Source organism: Asterias rubens, chromosome 17 (genome assembly GCF_902459465.1).
Source record: "Asterias rubens chromosome 17, eAstRub1.3, whole genome shotgun sequence".
In the NCBI taxonomy this organism is placed as follows: Eukaryota; Metazoa; Echinodermata; class Asteroidea; order Forcipulatida; family Asteriidae; genus Asterias; species Asterias rubens.
This window is the reverse complement of record NC_047078.1, coordinates 1,361,400-1,380,029: the sequence shown is the minus strand read 5'-3', so window position 1 is coordinate 1,380,029 and position 18,630 is coordinate 1,361,400. Positions and strand designations below refer to the sequence as shown.

Below are 18,630 nucleotides of genomic sequence, written 5' to 3'. Positions count from 1 at the left end.
CGTAATTTTGTTAATGCGGAAATATAAGAAAATGAGTCATTTAAAGTTCACTGGATTCTCGGCCGGGGTCAAAGTTCAGCAGACTGGTTCCTAGCCCCATTCTGAAACATAACAAAGACGTCAGGGGATCTGACGATATTATGGAAACATGAACACCATTGAAAAAAGAACTTCGAAATAATCATGGTGGATGCTGCGACTAGGAAAACATTAAGTAACATACCGTTACTTAAAACAAAGGCAGGTCCAAGGGATAAAGATCTCTGGCCGTCAAGACTGAAGGAGGAATATCAAGCATTAATTCAGGTTTGTAAGAATGTTTTCTTCTAACCAGAGCTCTCTTTTAAAATGATAAATAACTCAACTCGCCACTACAGATGAGATGGCATGGATAGCACAAACAGATGGATGACAGATTTGCTTGAACTGGGGGCGGGGTAATTATTTTAAAAGGGGGTCATTGAGTGGGGAGTAAAGTGTATTAAATTGTTGAATAGCAGTTTTATTTTTATTTCTTTAAACATGTTTAATGTAAAAGTAAAGACTTGGCGGTAAATATTGTCAATATATCTCCAAACATCTGGGAAACCAATAACAAGAAGAATAAGATTGGGTTAATTAATTATTGTTTGTTTGTTTTTATAGTTTCCACAAAAACCTTTTTTTATTAATAAGACAAAAAGTTAAATCATGGTTAAATGAACAAAAACAATCAATACTACAAGAGTCATAATAACAATATTGTGGATCAAACTTTCAAAGGCATTTGTCAAGGCATATTTTATTAGTACACAATAGTGGCCTACAGTATATCCATTGATTGATTTTCCTTTGTCAATGTGTTCTTAGTTTAAATTTGGATTGTTGTTTCAACGAACTACAATTATGTAAACATTCAAAAACTTAAAAACACCCCCAACTTTGTATCACACTTACCTGCAGTTTTCAGAGACCTGACATTCGGCTTGTGTTGGATCATAGGTTATTTGTTGAAGTAATGTTTACAATTACATGTTTTGTTTACTTTTTGTTTCAGTATGTAAATAACAACAAGGAGTCCGATAATGACTGGTTTCGTCTTGAATCTAACAAGGATGGTACTCGATGGTTTGGTAAATGCTGGTACATTCATGAACTTCTCAAATATGAGTTCGACATAGAATTTGATGTAAGTATAGTCGAGTGGACTCAGAACTTAAAAGCAAATTCTAGGTTGAGACGAATTGAGTTCATGCAATAACTTTCAGTTGACACAACCTCATTCCCGCAACATTTTGCCCCTATAATTTCTTGCAGGCTTGTAACCCCCTGGCACCTGGAACTTTGAAATATCAAAATATATTGGATACTTTAATTAGTTACCCTGTGGTGCCACTCTATGTATGTGTGCTCAAAGTGGTCACTGCCGCGCAAAAAAAAAAAAGGCGAAAGTCATAGAGTAACTGGTCTTCTCTCATTGTTCTTTGATCTTGTGAAGCAAATGTCCCAAAAAAAATTCAGTGCTTCCCTTGTGGGGGGTTAGTAACAAGAGGTTTTGAACTGGCATGCTGCCAATGAAAATGAGGCAGCAGCTGACAGTTACCTTTGACGATGTTGGAAAGTTCGTCTTATACATAACATGTCATGGTACTTTAAAATATTAATGTGAATCTCATTTTTTAACAGAGTTGCAAAATTTGTTCGTTCTTGTAGATTCCAGTGACGTATCCTCAAACCGCTCCAGAACTTGCACTCCCAGAGTTAGACGGAAAAACAGCCAAGATGTACAGAGGGGGTAAAATCTGCTTAACTGATCATTTTAAGCCCCTCTGGGCGAAGAATGTCCCAAAGTTTGGCATTGGCCATGCCATGGCACTCGGGGTAAGTGTTAGGAAATTTGAGACAAATTATTAATTTGCAATTGTAGAGGGCACCTCTGTGGGAAAGTTTTGTAAATTTTTTATTGGAGCATTTCAAGGGGCACCAAAGCAATGACTAGGGGCATGGAAGTAATCACCACCATTGCTTCTGTGAAACATCGAGCCTGCATTTTCCATATGGTTATAGTGTAAAAAAAAAAAAAGAACTGGTGCTGAATCAAGTTGGGCTGAATGGAGGTGCCTCAACAGACTCACAACATCAACTTGACAGAAGTGTCTCTCAATAAGTGGGGATACCTAGGCTCTGAAGACGTGACCTGCATATGTAAGACAGAGCCACAGCAATATTCTTCCAACTTTAGTTGGTTTTTGATTTGTTTGTCCTTGTAAAATCAGGGGAAAAAGGGTCTGAAAAGTTCAGTAAGGCCTACATCACATGAAGGTCAGTTCTTGTGGGCAACAACTTTGTTACTTTTTCCCCCATGGACCAGACATGCTTCTTTTCAGAAATTTTAATGTCTACAAATTCTTCCATAATCAGTTTGTGTTTTTCTTTCTCTTATTTTCAGCTTGGTCCCTGGCTAGCCGTTGAAATCCCAGATCTGATCAGTAAACAGGTGATATCTTACAAGGAGAAGACGGAAGAGGCAGCCAGTAAATGAGGTCACTTAGAAGTCTTAGGATATTACTCAAATAATACTTAGTTTTAAATTATTACAGTTCCTCATAAAGTTTTTAACGTCAAATATATCTACTAACGAAAATGAGGTGGGGAGCCAGTCATGAATTGGTTGTGATGTAGTGTCCAGTTTTCCCCGACATAATCGCTCCTCGACATCTCAAAAAGGCTACCACCTTTTGTAATGAAGTTTTTGCAGTTCATTTTGCTGTATATGTCTCAATTATGCAGAATTTAAACGGTTAAAAGTATACTTTAACTTTAAGGGTTGTGTCACACAAGGCAATTTACAGGCAACCAGTTCCAGGCAATCTCCAAGAAGAGAATTCATTCGAACATCACATATTTTTTTGGGAGGATCATAAGACATTGTTTGAAATATTACTTATGTGCTACCAAAGTGGTCCTGTAGCATACACTGCATTTAGTTGCCTCCAAGTTGCCTGCAAAAGTTGCCAATGTGACATGGGCCTAAGGGTCAAAACTGAACAAAATCATTCCAGAATAATAAATGCAGCTCACTCTTAAAGAATGTTAATGTTTCATTCCAGGTATTAAACCTGCTTTATTACATTTCTGGCTGTGAAACTTTTCTGTTAAGAATACAATGTATATTTCATGGTAAAATAAAATATAAACAGCAAATCATATGCACATGGAATACAATCATGTTTCACTTTTTATGGTGTTATTTCTCTACTCCGACTAGCTCCAAGTGGGTTAAAGCTAGGTTCATACTTTTGTTATGATCCCGACCTGGAATTTCACAGAGGCCATTGCCTCTGTTGCCCTGGTCTTGGCCTTGGTGCCCTTTTGAAAGTTCCTTATAGACTTTGAGATATTTCAGTGGATGTGCCAAAATTCGCCGCTAACCCGTCAAATACGCTGGCCGTAAGCACATTCCCTGCTTCCGTAAGCGCCGATTCTGTGCTTACGGTAAGCAGAGCCATGCATTTGGGCCCAGTTTTCTGTTGGTACTGTAATGCATCTAGTAGAGGAGCTATGATGTTGTTCAAAGACGTCCTGTGGCTACACATTGAATTATGAACTAGCATCCAGTTAAGGCACTCGCGCCCTTAGTCCGTATCAAATCTAGAGTGTGCAGTATTAACAGTTTATAAGTCTGCTTCTGTCCTTGCGATGCATCTGTTAAGAAGTCTGCTTATCTCCTTGCAGTGCGTCTGTTTTAGGAACAGTCGTTCCACTTCCAGGTTTCGACCTCGTCTGCATCTGATTGGGCAAGTTGGACCTAGTCTGCACCCTTGTTGCTTGTTGATCAGGTTTAGCCTTAACTGGGGTTGATAAATCCGGTTTACCCTTGGTTAAAGTCGCCACAGCTGGTTTAGACCTTGTCTGGATGGTGCTCGGCTTAGTGTCAACTTGGGTTGATAAACTAGGTTTAGATCTGGTTTGCATGATGCTCAATGCAGGAGGCGGGGGCGGTGGTGGTGGTGGGGGTGCTGGTGGTGTGAGTACTGGACTCGGGTTAATCTTTGCGATGGTGTCACTGGGTTCAGTCTTGGAGACGCTGGTCAGCAGATAGCGTAAGCCGCTTTCGAAGGGTGCTGCAGGGCATTGTGGGTCTTCAGCTGTGCTTGATAGAGTATCCTTTAAGTCTGTTGCCGGTTTCGTAGCTGTTGGATTGTGAAAATGAAGAATAAAATACAACATGAGTCGATGTTCAATTGTCTCAGATCTCAATGTCAATGTTGGTACCAATTCCAGAGGTTTTTTTTAAAGACAACTAACTCTTACAAAAAAAGTACTTTGCCTAATTTCATAAAACCTGTAAGCATAAAAACTTGCTAAGCACAGAAAACAAAATTGCTTAACAGAAACTGGTAACCAGTCAAAACTCCATAAAGTTTACATTAATGCAACTGGTGCCCCTGGGCAAAGAAATTTGACAAGCAGTGTTAAATCTGTTTAACAGCTTTATGAAATTGGGCACTTGTAAACTACCAAGATGAAAACAAAACCCAAATAATTTTCCCCCAACCCCTATTACAAAAACACATTTCTAGCTCATACCTGTACTTTTGATGTTCTCATTATCGCCACAACCTCCATCCCGACGGTTCTTCTTCCCAGGGTCTTTGTTCTTGTGTTTGGAGTGAACCTCCCCCTGGTCGGGAGATCTGGTCGTCGTGAATTTCATCCACTTGTATTTGGTGCATTTCCTCGCTCCAGGGGAGCTCTGGATAAGGTTTTGAATCGTTGGGTGAGTGAGACCAAAGAAGTCTGTTCCTTTTCCTTTAGCACTTGGAATCTCTTTGCCCCTGATTGGAAAAAAAATCAAACAAAAATAGTGTGATGTTCTTCACAAACACGACTACAGCTTCTCCTGGATCACCTGAGGATGATTTCACAAAACATACAATTCATCGCAAGACAAATTGTAAGTATTACCGTAGTAATTTGTATTGTGACATCACACTTAGAAACTGTGATTGATTTGCAGTTAAGATCAATCTTAGCTCTTTGTGAAATCGGCCCCTGGTCATCATTTTGCAACCCCCCTAGCAACAGCCAAAAGGAATCAGTAGCTGCAAATTCAGATTTTGCCAAAGAAACTAAATTCACTTGTTTTGTCATATTCTGCATTAGTACTAATGAATACCAATATTATAGACAAGGCACCAGGGCCAAATTTCATAAAGCCTGTAAGCACACAAATTTGCTTAGCATGAAATTTCTTCCTTAATAAAAACAGGATTACCAACCAAATTTCCACGTGATTTTCAGGATAAGCAAACAACAGCTAAATGCCAGTAACAAGCAAACTGCAACAAATTAAAATTTGATTGGTAATCTTGTTTTTATCAAGGAAGAAATTTCATGCTAAGCAAATTTTTGTGCTTAAAGGCTTTATGAAATTGGGTCCTGACTTCTTTGTCCTTAGCAGGAGTAACTATCCATGAACAAAAAAAAGGTAGAGAAAACCGGGCAAGAAAAAAGAGGTAAAGATACCTATTCCTACACTTTTGTACACAGAAAGTGAAGAAAAAATAGAGGACATCAGCTGAAAAGAGAAAGTCTCACATTGCATATTACTAACTGAAGGACAGAATATTTTTTTAAATTTTTTTTTTATGCAGTTTGCCAGACACAAGGCCTGAAGGCCACTTCAAGGTGTGGGCTACAATTATTTTTGCCAAGAGGCCGTTGCCACCTACTCCTAGGGCTGAAATAGGGTTACCCCTTCAACAGTCCATACGGATGTACGTGTGTAGGCTTGGGTATCATCAGTCCGAAGCCTGGCCGGTAGAGCAGAAAGCACTACCTCCCCAATTTTAAAAGATGGTCTAAAAATACTGTTATTATGTTGTTTGACTCACCCATAGGTATTTATCTCATCCAGTAGGTTATTATGACATTCAGTAGGAGACAAACCGACGAATGGATGTTCAGCTTCATCCTCTGCGACAATCTCAAACTGAGGACATAATACAAAATTATATTATTATTTTATTTCACCAAAACAACACAAAACAGGAAGAGCAAGACAAAAACACAACCTGTCAGAACCAGGCATGGTATTTGACCCTTGGGGAAAATGAGGACCATTTTAGCATTAAAGGCAGTAATTACTCACAAATTTAATGACCATAGACTTACTTGGAAGGGAGCACTGAAGAGTAAAACATTGTGAGAAAAGATTCTCCTTGTGAGGGTTTCCACCTAAAACTTTTTGAATCTGAGAATGAACTTTTTCTCAGGCATCTTAAAGGATTCGGGTACTTTTTCAAAATGTCCACAGATTTACACTAAACTTACAGGGTTTGAAGATAATGATAGTGGAAAACTTCCCTTCAAATATTACTAACTAAGGTTGTGTATGTAGTTTTTGAGAAATGAGTAAAACAAGTCACAAAATAATTTTGGTCTCATGAGACCAAAATGATTTTAGCATGTAAAATCCCCTTAACCAGTTATGATATTATACCAAAACCATAGCATAACTGGTTAATACTTTTTTACATGCTAAAACTGAGACGAAAATTATTACTTTTTCTCAAAAACTACAGCACCTCAGTAAGTAAAATTTCAAGGGAAGCTTTCTACTATCATAATCTTCAAACTGTGTAAGTTTAATGTAAATCTGTGGACAATGTGTTTTTGTTAGGAAAAGATATACCCTTTAAAGCACTAATTCTATGCAACAAGGTTATTTTTTCTTTCATTTTTTCTTGCAACTACGCTGACCAAATTCTCACATGGTTTTTTGAGCATATGTTGGGATACACCAAGTGAGAACATTGGTCTCTGACAATTACCAAACGTGTCCAGTGCCTTTAATTTGCTTCACATGAAGAACTTGCAAGAACTATGAACCGCAACCTCGTTCCCAGGTTTACCCAGCATGCCTTGCTTGATCATAACCCCTGGAAGTGTAACTTGAAAATATCCAAATATAAGGGATATTACAATTAGTCCTGTGGTTGATCCGTTTTGTGTTGGAATATACGTACACCTTTATACGCACGCGTTTTGGCGTATAGAGCTTTTTGGAGACGCACGGTGATTCAAATTTTGCGCGTATATGATAGCCAATCAAAGACACGGATCGGAGTTTCCCTCCCAGGGGTTAGAGACGTATGCAGAGCTAGCGTGATATGGCGCGCGCTGCCCATGGTAGCGAGGTTGTATGAACCGGGCTTTTCACTCACCCTTGGTGTGAGTCCAGCATCCAACACCTTACACGTATAAAGGCATTTATTCATGGGGTCTTTAGCGCTGGTGTACATTCGACTGCTACAGAATCCTGTAGGATAGATGCAATATTCATCATGATAGTCGGACCGATCAGTCACGATCTGACCCAAGCTGTGGACTGTTAGACTGCTCAGTTTAATCGGGAAGATCGGCTTGCCTGTAAGATGAAAAATAAAGAGAAAATAAAGCATACCAGAAATACTAGAGCCTGAGTCCAGTGCTCTTATCTGATGCAACTTTTGAATGAAGCAAGGCACGGTAAAACATATCATTCAAATCGAATCATAATAACAGTGGCCTCTTATATAGTGCTCAAATCCATCACTCAGAGACGCTCCTGACACTCCAATATTACTCCTGGTAGCTGGAACGTTTATTTCATTCCTTAAACCACCTCAGCTTCGATTGGAGTGTACAGAATGTGCTTTCTAGTAGTTAGTGCACTAAGCTAAATCAATCACAGCAAATTTCCTCTAGTAAGAGGGCACTCTATGACGAAAATTTGTATTGTAACTTTGCAAAAGGCACCAAAGCAAAAACACATGGCACCACAGCAATTGCTGTTGACCAACTTGGATCTTTTGAAGAAAGACACCGGACTGGAGACAGCAGAGCTATTGACAGCAATGCAGGACAGAACCCTATGGAGAGCCATCACAAATCAAGGACACCTACCGAGATAAACTAAACTACACAAACCTGACGAATCCAAAGGTATTTGTTGTACAAGACGTTTTGTAGATACACCTGAAGATCGTTTGGTTTTAACTCTCCCAGCTTCCTTCCTTGCCTTATCTGAAAGTAAACAAACACCCCCAAAAAATAAACAACAACAAATCGAGAAAGGAACATTTAAAAAAAAAAAAAAATGATTGTTGGTTTTTGGTAGCAGCAATTGAATAGTTAAGCATTTTTAAAAAGGTGAACAAACTCTCCCCTCAAAACAATTGCTTCGTCAATAACAAAATTCCTAAATGTTGATATGAGTGTGTTTTCTTAAAGAAAAGACTTTAAAAGTTTTTCCCCGATTATATTTTCAATGTGGAATGGTACTTTTTAGAGAAATTCTATTTATTATTTAATTTCTGGTCAGTAGTCAGGAAACTAGACAAATACCTTTATCTGCCCTTTTAGCCTTCTTGCGTTTCCGCTTCGCCTTATTCTTGTCTCCTTTCTCGCGCTTACTCGCCGATGCCTGCGACGATGCCAGACTCCCCTCTCCATCTTCAGCGTGGCGTTTGGATACAGAGTGCTTCGAGGCAGATGTCGATTTGGTTGCAGAAGGTGGGATAGCACAGATCTCTTGGTAATGCAGAAGGCGTTGCAGCAGGAAGAATCTCTCCTGTTGGGCACGTTGGATTTTTCGCTCACTGCGACAAACCTCGTCGTTGAGGGCAGCATTCTCCTACATCAGAAAAATTATATTTAGGATATTAATTTTGGTTTTAGCCTTACACTGATGTTTTCTTAAATTTAGGATTTGAAACTTTGCATTTTGGAAGTATAAGTAACAGAGTTTTGCGGTAACACCATGTGAAAATCTCTTAGAAAAGTGTTGATTCTGAAAAGAACCGGTGGTTCACAACTCATTGGTGCTTTTCAGAACCAAAACTACTCAAAAGAGATTTTCACATGGTGTTATCGCAAACCCTTCTAGTTATATTATATAATCTTGTAGCCGAAAGAAAGCATCTAACATTGTAATATCAATAAGGAGAATCATAAAGTAAACAAAGTAGACTTCAGTAACTTGAGATTATTTTCTGTAAATAATACATAGAGCTATATATATTGACTAGAGCACTAACTTGCTCTGCATTTTGAAGCCATCCTGGGCGCAGACATGTTGGATGTGTTGCGTGACTAAGGAACAATTTTAATTTTAAGAGAACTCACATTGACCCAATTTTTTTAATTTGGCGTGTGCGCTTACATACACGATTGCCCATACATGTACGTCTGCGCTACAAAAACCAAAAGTTTGACTTGATTGATGTACTAAAAAAAGTATACAAGCCTTTTCAACATGAAGCACATGACGCTTGCAGTTTTTACGCTCATCAGCAGATTGTGCGTTCACATTTGCTGCATTTTTTGGTTCGATGACACATAGAAAAGAACAAATGCACTATCATGGAAATTGCCGTACAACTGCCATTCAAAATCTCAAGCTTTTGTATTGGTTTGTACATAAACATGGATGCGCCCACCTAGCTTCAAAATCTTAGTGCGTGTATAACGGGGTGTTAGCGCTCTAATCAATATATATATATCTATGAAATAATCCCAATCGACTTACAAAAATCATGAGTTTGATGAGTTTGCGTAGCCTGCGATATTTGCCTTTGTAGCGAATTGATTGCAGAATTGCGTTATCTTTTGCTGACGTCTTCTTCCGGGTGGCAACCAAGGTCGGCTTGTTACGCTTCTTTGTTTTCTCTTCTGGTGTCTGTTGGAAATGAAAGAGAATATGAATTTGGTTGGTAATCCTGTTTTTATCAAGGAAGATATTTCATGCTAAGCAATTTTGTGTGCTGAGCATCTCTATGAAATTGGGCCCTGGTTGGGATTTAGGGATAGTTACAACATGTAGGAGTTAGTAGGGTTGGGGGGGGGGGTTAGCAATTGAGAGGGGATGAGGAGTTTAGAATGGGGTTTTAATGACTGGGGTTTAATGGGATTTTAGAAGATTGGGGATTAGGGATGGGATTTTGGGGGTTTGAAAGGTTGGGGGGTCTATGAATGGAGGTGAGGATCTTTAAGGTTTTGGAGTCTGGGGGTTGGTTTAGGATGAGGTTTTCTTAAAGGCACCTGGAAATAGATTTTTTTTTTCCTTCAAACATTAGAGTATATGTTCCTGAACAATAAAATAATTTTGTGAGTAATTGTTTTTGACGATTTATATGTTTAAAAACTTAAATAAAGTTGTGTAGGGGGTGACTCCGCCTACCCCTTTTGTGACGTCAATCGAGGAAGACTTTGCCTCGATCGAACATCGAACACACGTACGTGCAAGTACATTCAAGTCCTAGTAGTGAGTTTGTACGTTTTGAAAAAGTTTTTTTTCTCGCATTTTTCCGGCAATGTCGACCAGGTGTATTGCTGCTGGATGCAGCAAAACAACTAAAGATGGTGTCAGTTTGCCAAGTTGTCCGGTCCGACGTCTTTTCCAGCGCTGTGCGGCAAATATTTCGAGCCGTCGTGCTACGAGAATCCGGAATACGCTACACATTTTGTCATGAAGAGAAAAGTTCTTTTCTAAAACATGACGCCATCCCAATAATTTTTCCAGCTAGTGGGGAAGTCGAAGAAGGTACATGAAAGACGTAACGAACCTAAAGGAGCATTTGCCTAACGTGAAAAAAGTCAGGTATTGTTTCAACTTTGAGGGCATGTTTTTAGCTTGCGCCAAGCGTCACTATGCTGTGTTGGCACTGCATGCGATTCATCGCGCCTCAATTGACGTCACGAACAGCGCCCTCTCGGGTCAGGCTTTTTTTCAAATTTGTAAATATCATGGAAACTAATTTTGGAAACCTTAGTTAATTGTTTATTCATATTCCACTCATCAAAACACTAGTGACAAAAGCTTTATTTTGACAAAATACCACTTCCAGGTGACTTTAATGGGAGTTTGAGGTAGAAGTTTTGATGAAAGTGATTTGGAGTCGGGAATTTTAGAGAATGGGGATGAGGTTTTGGGATGGGGGTATTGGTTTTTTGGGGGTTGGGTTGGAGTTTCAGTTTTTGGGGTGTCTGGGGTCGGTGGTTTTGGCTGTTGGGGGTTTTGGCTGTTGGGGGTTTTGTGTGTTTTGTTTTTTTGCAGTGTTGGGGTTTGGATACAGGATTTTGATGGTTTAGAAAAGTGGCTTTACATTAATACTCTTTACCAGTATTCTGAACATTCCGATTTCCCCATCAACTCTCTTGAAGCGACGGCTTCCCTTCTGAGTGTCTCTATACAGCACAGCCTCCAGTGAGGACCTAGCGTTAGATTGCACCAAACCTCTCTCCAGTATGCGTTGCTTAATCTCCTTAATATGAAGTGCCTTCCCTGCCTCTTGGAGAATCACCTGAGAAGCAATCAATTGGTATGAGTGTCAAAGGGTAGGTGCATCAGTTACTATTAGTTTCTGATCAGCGTGTGGGTTCGAATCCCCAGCCGTGACACTTGTGTCCTTAAAGGCAGTGGACACTATTGGTAATTGTCAAAGATCAGTCTTCTCACTTGGTGTATATCAACATATATGCATAAAATAACAAACCTGTGAAAATTTGAGCTCGATTGGTCTTCAGAGTTGTGAGATAATAATGAAAGAAAAAAACACCCTTGTCACACAAAGTTATGTGCTTTTATATGCTTGATTTCGAGACCTCAAATTCTAAACTTGAGGTCTCGAAATCAAATTTGTGGAAAATCACTTCTTACTCAGACTATGTCACTTCTTTCTCACAATGTTTTATACTATCAACCTCTCCCCATTACTCGTTACCAAGTGAGGTTTTATGCTGATAACTATTTTGAGTAATTACCAATAGTGTCCACTGCCTTTAAGCAAGACACTTAACCATTGCTTTGTCCTTTGGATGGGACGTAAAACCGTTGGTCCAATGTGTTGTGTAACGCATGTAAAAGAACCCAGTGCACTTATCAAAAAGAGAAGGGGTTCCCCCGGTGTTCCTGGCTGTGGCTGCTGTATGCGCCGTAGCACCTTGTAAACCCTCATATGGTGCTACATAATTGGGTCTCAGAATTCATCACTGCAATAACCTATCTTTCTGAAAGTTTGTATATACTCAGCGCCTTGAGTACCTTGTTTGGTAGATACGTGCGCTATATATTAATATTAATAATAATAATAATAATAATAATAACAAATTCTTATATAGCGCATTTCACAATAATCGACCAATGCGCTTTACATTAGTGCCCTGGTCATTGGGCCAATAACATCCCTTTTAATGTTTCTCAGCTCCCTTGGGAGTATACAGCCCTGAGCTGCCTTTATGGCGCTTGTGGCTTTTCATACACAATATCAACTTCTACCCTCGCAGGTACCCATTTATCACCCTGGATGAAGACCAGTGTCACGACCGGGATTCAAACCCACACTCCAGTGACTGCACCAGAACTTGAATTCGATGCCCTTAACCACTCGGCCATGCCAATCTATAATCCTTTGAGACATTTGCTGGGATCCTTTACACTCTTACCAAAATCAAACACCGTTCAATAAGTCAAAACTCAAACTGTTGGATTCAGATTATGGGTGCCATGGCTTATTTTGAGGCCTGGAGATAATGCAGGACTTGAAATTAACAGCAGACTACAGGCCTGAGTCTAGTGATTTAAGCATCGGGCCAATAAGTAAAATAATAAATTTTCTAGAAATCAAATTAATCATTAAAATAATAACTTTCTTGGTAACGAGTAATGGGGAGAGGTTGATAGTATACAAAATTGTGAGAAAGAAGTAATTTTCCACGAATTTGATTTTGAGACTTTAGATTTAGAATTTGAGGTCTTGAAATCAAGCATCTGAATGCACACAACTTCGTGTAAACAAGGGTGTTTTTTCTTTCATTATTATCTTGCAACTTCGATGAACGATTGAGCTCAAATTTTCACAGGTTTGTTATTTTAAGCATATGTTGAGATACACCAACTGTGAAGACTAGTCTTTGACAATTACCAATAGTGTTCAGTGTCTTTAAAACAAATTTAAGCCAGTGTAAACTTTGAGCTGTGCGCTCTGCAGTCCTGTGGATTTCACCACCAAATTTGAATGTGGGAATCAGAAAACGTATTAAATTCAGATTACAATTTTTGTTAAAGTAATTTGTCAAAAATGTTTGGACGTGTCTAATCAATGATCTTTACCTGAGCAGCGTCCAGCCACGTCATGCCTGATCGATCACTGCAATCTGATCCGGTCATTTCACTGTGGAATAACCAAACAGAATCATTCAATCTTCACACGCAGTAAACAAAAATCTTCTCAACTTCTCATAAAATATCAGGCCTGGAATAACACGCAAGGCTTCCATTGCCCCTGGTCTTGGCCTTGGTGCCCCTTTAAAAGTTTCCATCGACTGTAAAGTCACACTGCAGCGATAAAGAAAACAATAACGATAATGACGCAAAGAGAACCATGCTATTGGTTGCATTGCTCCGCACAGAAGATGCCCACGCTTATTCAACCAATCGAGGGCGTGCATTTTTAATGTTATCGTTTTCGTTCTCGTTGTCGAGGCCTGTGTGACCGGGCCTTAAGGTTTCCAAATTGTTCATGTTACAGGGCCATGAAACAATTTAAATGGCCTCTTGACTGCGTTCTTTGTCTGTGAAATTTGATACTCCTTATCATTAGCTGTGTCTTGGATCTATGCACAGTGGACAATATTTTGAAATCTGTGCTGGCCAGCACAATGTTTTTTGCTAACTAAATCCCATGCTTATCATGAAATTTCCTGTTTTTGCCACTTGCCTATTCTCTTTATGTATCATTCTAAAAGTAGTTGGTTTTACCAGTAGTTTGTGTAGCTTTGTACATGTACATTAATGTAACCGGAGCAACCGGTTTGCAACCTTCTTCAAAGACAAAGTTGCCAAAATAAGATCTAACATCATGTGTTCGCTCACCCACACCCCTGAACCCGTTTCTCTCCAGCATGCTGATTGCCCAGTACAAGTACCTCAACTCTCTGACTTCCCCCTTGCCGATGAGGACGAGGCCCTCAGACTCATTAGCAAAGCACCGAGCAAGTCATGCGACCTGGACCCTCTCCCGACATGGATGTTGAAAATGAATACCGGGACTCTCCTCTCTGCACTGGGTTCCATTGTAAACAGCTCGCTTGCCACAGGTCCTTCCCAGCAAGCCTCAAGGAAGCCATAGTATCTCCCATTTTAAAGAAGCCCGGTTTGACGTGAACAATCTCAAGAACTATAGACCGGTTTCTAACTTGGCATTTATATCGAAACTGATTGAAAAGGTTGCTTTAACTCGTATCAATGATCATCTTTGTACTAATATGTTGTTTCAGAAGTTTCAGTCTGCTTACAGGTCTGGCCACAGCACTGAGACGGCATTGCTGAGAATCAAGAGTGACATAATGCGTGCTCTTGATGATCGGCAGGCTGTCTTTGTGGTGTTGCTGGATCTGTCGGCGGCGTTCGATACCATTGATTATGTTTCCCTCTTGGATAGATTATATAATGTTTTTGGGTTAACAGGTCATGTTCAACAGTGGTTTCATTCATACCTTGTTGGTCGCACTAATAGAGTTAAGGTTGCTAGTGAGCTATCTGACCCCCAGGTATTGGAGTTTGGTTTACCACAAGGTTCTGTGGTAGGACCTCAACTGTTTTCCCTATTTACCTATCCCCTGGCCACCATTATTGAACGGTTTGAGCACATTCGCTATCACTTCTATGCTGACGATACCCAGCTGTACATTCAATTTAATCCCAACAACCCTGGTGAAATCAATCAAGCTCTTTCCACATTGTCGGAATGTATAATGGACATAAAACAATGGATGTTAAGCAACATGCTTCAACTCAACGATTCCAAAACTGATTTCTTTGTCTGTGCCAACAGTAGATGTCTCAGTTCGCTATCTGATGTTTCCCTCCAAGTAGACTCCGAAATCATCCAGCCTTCCACGAAGATCAGAAATCTTGGAGTGGAGTTTGACCAGGCCATGCGGATGTCCGACCAAGTCACTTCTATTTGCCGATCCGTTAATTTCAGTCTACGCAACCTTTCTCGGATAAGAATGTACATTGATAAGCCTACATGCCATGCTGCTGTTAGAGCCCTTGTAACGTCTCGTCTCGATTATGCTAACTCTCTTCTCTATGGAATATCATCTGTTGACTGTCAACGCCTTCAACGGCTCCAAAATCGTGCAGCTAAACTGATCTACCAGGCCAAGAAATATGACAGAGTCACTCCCATTCTTCACGATCTTCACTGGCTGACAGTGTCCAACCGTATCAACTTCAAAATACTTACCCTAGTCTTCAAATGTCTCAATACCGCCTCTGCGCCTTCATACCTAACGGATCTCATTCAGTTGTACAAACCTAACAGATACCTCCGGTCATCTACTGACACCAGACTACTTGCCTTCCCCAAAACACGCACCACTATTGGGGAAAAAAGCTTCCACGCTGCTGCCCCCAAACTCTGGAATGATTTACCTCACAGCATCCGCCACTCTAGCTCACTAGCAGCCTTCAAGAAATCTCTCAAAACCCACCTGTTCAACTGATTTGCTTGCTTTTATTTATTCTTTGCTCTTTGTTTATTTTGTGTGTACAGTGCTGTGGTACTTTCCCCTGTTAGTTAGAGTGCTTTATAAATACCTTGTTATTATTATTATTATTATGTAGCATGAATAAAATTCCTCCTCTCGGGGGAAAAAAGAAGAAGTTTTTTGCTCAGAGTGCTGGGCATTACATTGGGAGTCCTGAGCAGGCCCCGCCCAGCATCGCCCACCGTCGCTACAACACTGGGGCCAATTTCAAAGAGCTGCTTCTTCAGCAAAAAAATTGCTTAATCACGAAAATAGCTTGCTTATTTTTTACACATTACTGGCCAAAATTTCATGTCGTATACATTGCTTGTACTTGTATTTAGCTGTTGCTTACTTTTAAGTGGAGTCTTGGCCGGTAATCTGATTTTACTAAGCAAGGATTTTTTTCTTAAGCAAATATGAGTGCCTAAGCAGCTCTATGAAATTGGGCCCAAGTACTCACCTCGGGCTGCCAGTTGTTGTTGCATTGATGGGTTGAATCATCCCTAGCGTTGTGAAGAGCTCATTGGGAAGCATGTCAGCTGATGGGTAATCAGGGGATAGTAGAGACTGCGGAATCGCTGGGAAGCTACTGGGATAGGTTGTAGAGTTCAGCTGGAGACGGAACATCAAAACAGTGTATGTAAAAACTAAACAAATTAACCCTCCTACTGTCTGACTGCAGACCAGGGGCTGATTTCACAAAGAGTTATTATTGATCTTAACTGCAAATCAATCGTAGTTGCTTAATGAAGTGTGATGTCAAAATCAGTATGGGGATACTGACAATTCACCTAAATGATGAATTGTATTGCTTTTAAGTGCAAATCGAGGCCTGTCTGGGCAAGTGTACAGTGGGGTATTTTCTCCTTGGTACATGTACATTGTAAAGGGCACCCTAAGAGATAGGCCTAATGCTCAACTTCTACTGTAACATTTCAAAGGCACCAAGGCAATGACCAAAGGGCATTGAGGCAATTGCCTTTATTGCCTCTGTGAAGTATCAGGCCATGGATTACTTTGTCTTGAGTCTTGAGTAATTTAATCACTAAACAGCTCACGTAGGAAGATAAACTGGGATGGTGCGCTGGTGGCGTCATTGGTCGACGGTGCAAGGTGCGAAGAGAAAAGAAAAAGAAAAAAGGACCTTGGTCAAAACAAAATGCTGTGTAGGCCGTACCTGTGGCTGTGGTGTGGTCATCCCGAACCCCGCCATGACCCCTTGTCTCTCTGGAGTAGGTAACATCCCATGTAGCCCTAGTCCAAGGTTGGATAATGACAAACCATGATGATGAGATAGACTGAATGGAAGTCCCAGGCTAGCGGCGGCTGCAGCTGCTGCTAAACTAGCTCCTGGGTTAGAGATGTCTTGAGCCATACCGGGCATGACGGTCGGACGGAGTCGGGCAAGCTGGCTTGCAAGCGATAACTGATGGGAGGACGGCATTTGAAGTAGGTTTCCTAAGAAAAGAAGAGAGTTATAAACTTTATTAGAGTATGAGAACTCTGCGACCATCGGGAGTTAGGAAGGGCTACGATTAACACAACTAAAACTATTTACTAGAACACAATCCACACATAGTACTTACTACATGAATACAAGTAGCAATAATCATTATTTATTTTGTATATTTAGCTCTGAGTCTCTTCTTAGTTACATTTTAGACTGAGCTAAAAAAAGCTGACAGCAATATTATTTAATTTTTTTTTTTTTTTTTTTGTCAACTTACTTAATTTTTCAGAAAAGTTTCCGTATCACGCCACCACTTTTTCATTCGATATTAAATAATATTGTAGTATCTATCTAATTTACCTCAATGAGATATCCCTTTTTGTAAAAATTGGTGAAAAAGTGGTGGCAGGACACGGAAAGTTATCCAACTTTGCAACATCTTAAACATACCCCCTCCAATCTACGATTGTCGGGAGGATTAAGGGTTCTAATTATCGATTATTGCTCGCAACTAGCATGACTAGCTAGCTAGAGCAGAGAAAGAAGAACACAAAATGTATTTTAGTAAAAATTAAAATGGTCATTAAAAAACTGGGGTTATTTGAATCAATTTGGGGGAGGAAAAGATAAAAAACCAAAACACTTTAAAAGCTTAAAAAATATACCTGGTCCCGGATATGCAATGTGTTGATGAGAAGTTCCTCCACCGGCGACTGGCATTACCGGACTGGACAGCGGGGGTCGGATAAGTCGTTGCTGTTGCTGTTGTTGCTGCTGTTGCTGCTGTTGTTGTTGTTGTTGTTGTTGTTGCTGCTGCTGCTGTTGTTGTTGCTGTTGTTGTTGTTGCTGTTGTTGTTGAAGTTGTTGTTGTTGTTGCTGCTGTTGTTGTATTTGCTGCTGATGTTGTTGTTGTTGCTGCTGTTGCTGTTGCTGTTGCTGCTGTTGTTGTTGTTGTTGTTGTTGTTGTTGTTGTTGTTGTTGTTGTTGTTGTTGCTGCAACCCAGCTGCGTGTAACTGATGTGCTTGCTGCAACTGCACAAGCTGAGCCTGCTGTTGCAGCAGCGACTGCACGGTGGCTGGACCGTGGCCACCGCGACTTCCAAGCCCTCCACCCGCCGGTGTCGGAGGCACATCACCCGGGCTTGGAAACGGCGGGTGAACAGCCCCGAAATCAAACCCTTGGAGTTGTGGAAACTGGCTCAGATTTGAAGAAGTGTTGGCAGTAGGTAAACATGATGCTGAATTGATGGCTGTTGTTGATGGTGTTGAAGAGACTGACCCAAAATTTGGAGAATTCACCGGGGTTGTAACTCGCACGGCTGGCTGTTTTTCGGCCATTTTGCTTTTTGTGAAGTGCAGCAGTAAAATTGCAAACTCTATGGGGTAAGAGTTGAGGGGCGGAGCCAGGCTTAAAGAAGATGGAAAGTGTTTCAACCAGTCTGCAAAATTCACACCCATAATTGGTCCCTTGAAATATCTTAAGTACTTCTCAAATAAAACCGTTGATCTGTAAAAAAAATTAGTACAAGGTTATGTTCCCCCCTCCCACCCCCCCCCCAAAAAAAAATATTATTGCAGGCGATCCTTTGTGATTATTTTATTCCGACTAAACTTTTTAA

General features: G+C 40.3%; 2 protein-coding genes across 2 annotated transcripts; one reads left to right on the top strand and one right to left on the bottom strand.

Annotated features, from left to right (window-relative positions):
- The first annotated feature begins 155 nt into the window (after positions 1-155).
- On the top strand, positions 156-3,186 carry LOC117301506 (ubiquitin-fold modifier-conjugating enzyme 1). Its single transcript, XM_033785530.1, has 4 exons — positions 156-306; positions 1,037-1,168; positions 1,693-1,860; positions 2,429-3,186. Exons 1-4 carry the CDS (start codon positions 184-186, stop codon positions 2,519-2,521), a joined length of 516 nt encoding a protein of 171 aa, XP_033641421.1. The 5' UTR covers positions 156-183; the 3' UTR covers positions 2,522-3,186.
- On the bottom strand, positions 3,073-17,836 carry LOC117301505. Its single transcript, XM_033785529.1, has 12 exons — positions 17,677-17,836; positions 16,739-17,019; positions 16,022-16,173; positions 13,136-13,196; positions 11,145-11,327; positions 9,554-9,703; positions 8,371-8,659; positions 7,954-8,049; positions 7,209-7,411; positions 5,877-5,974; positions 4,570-4,817; positions 3,073-4,172 (listed from the first exon to the last, which is right to left on the bottom strand). The coding sequence occupies exons 1-12, from the start codon at positions 17,729-17,731 to the stop codon at positions 3,688-3,690; spliced, it is 2,301 nt and encodes a 766-aa protein (XP_033641420.1). The 5' UTR covers positions 17,732-17,836; the 3' UTR covers positions 3,073-3,687.
- Positions 17,837-18,630: the final 794 nt, after the last annotated feature.

Coding starts and splice junctions, on each gene's coding strand:
- LOC117301506 (XM_033785530.1), top strand. CDS start 184: ATGGTGGATGCTGCGACTAGGAAAACATTAAGTAACATACCGTTACTT. Junction 307..1,036: donor AATATCAAGCATTAATTCAG/GTTTGTAAGAAT, acceptor TTTTTGTTTCAG/TATGTAAATAACAACAAGGA. Junction 1,861..2,428: donor GCCATGCCATGGCACTCGGG/GTAAGTGTTAGG, acceptor TCTTATTTTCAG/CTTGGTCCCTGGCTAGCCGT.
- LOC117301505 (XM_033785529.1), bottom strand. CDS start 17,731: ATGCCAGTCGCCGGTGGAGGAACTTCTCATCAACACATTGCATATCCG. Junction 13,197..16,021: donor ACAACAACTGGCAGCCCGAG/GTGAGTACTTGG, acceptor GTTATTCCACAG/TGAAATGACCGGATCAGATT. Junction 8,050..8,370: donor GGCTAAAAGGGCAGATAAAG/GTATTTGTCTAG, acceptor GTTTACTTTCAG/ATAAGGCAAGGAAGGAAGCT.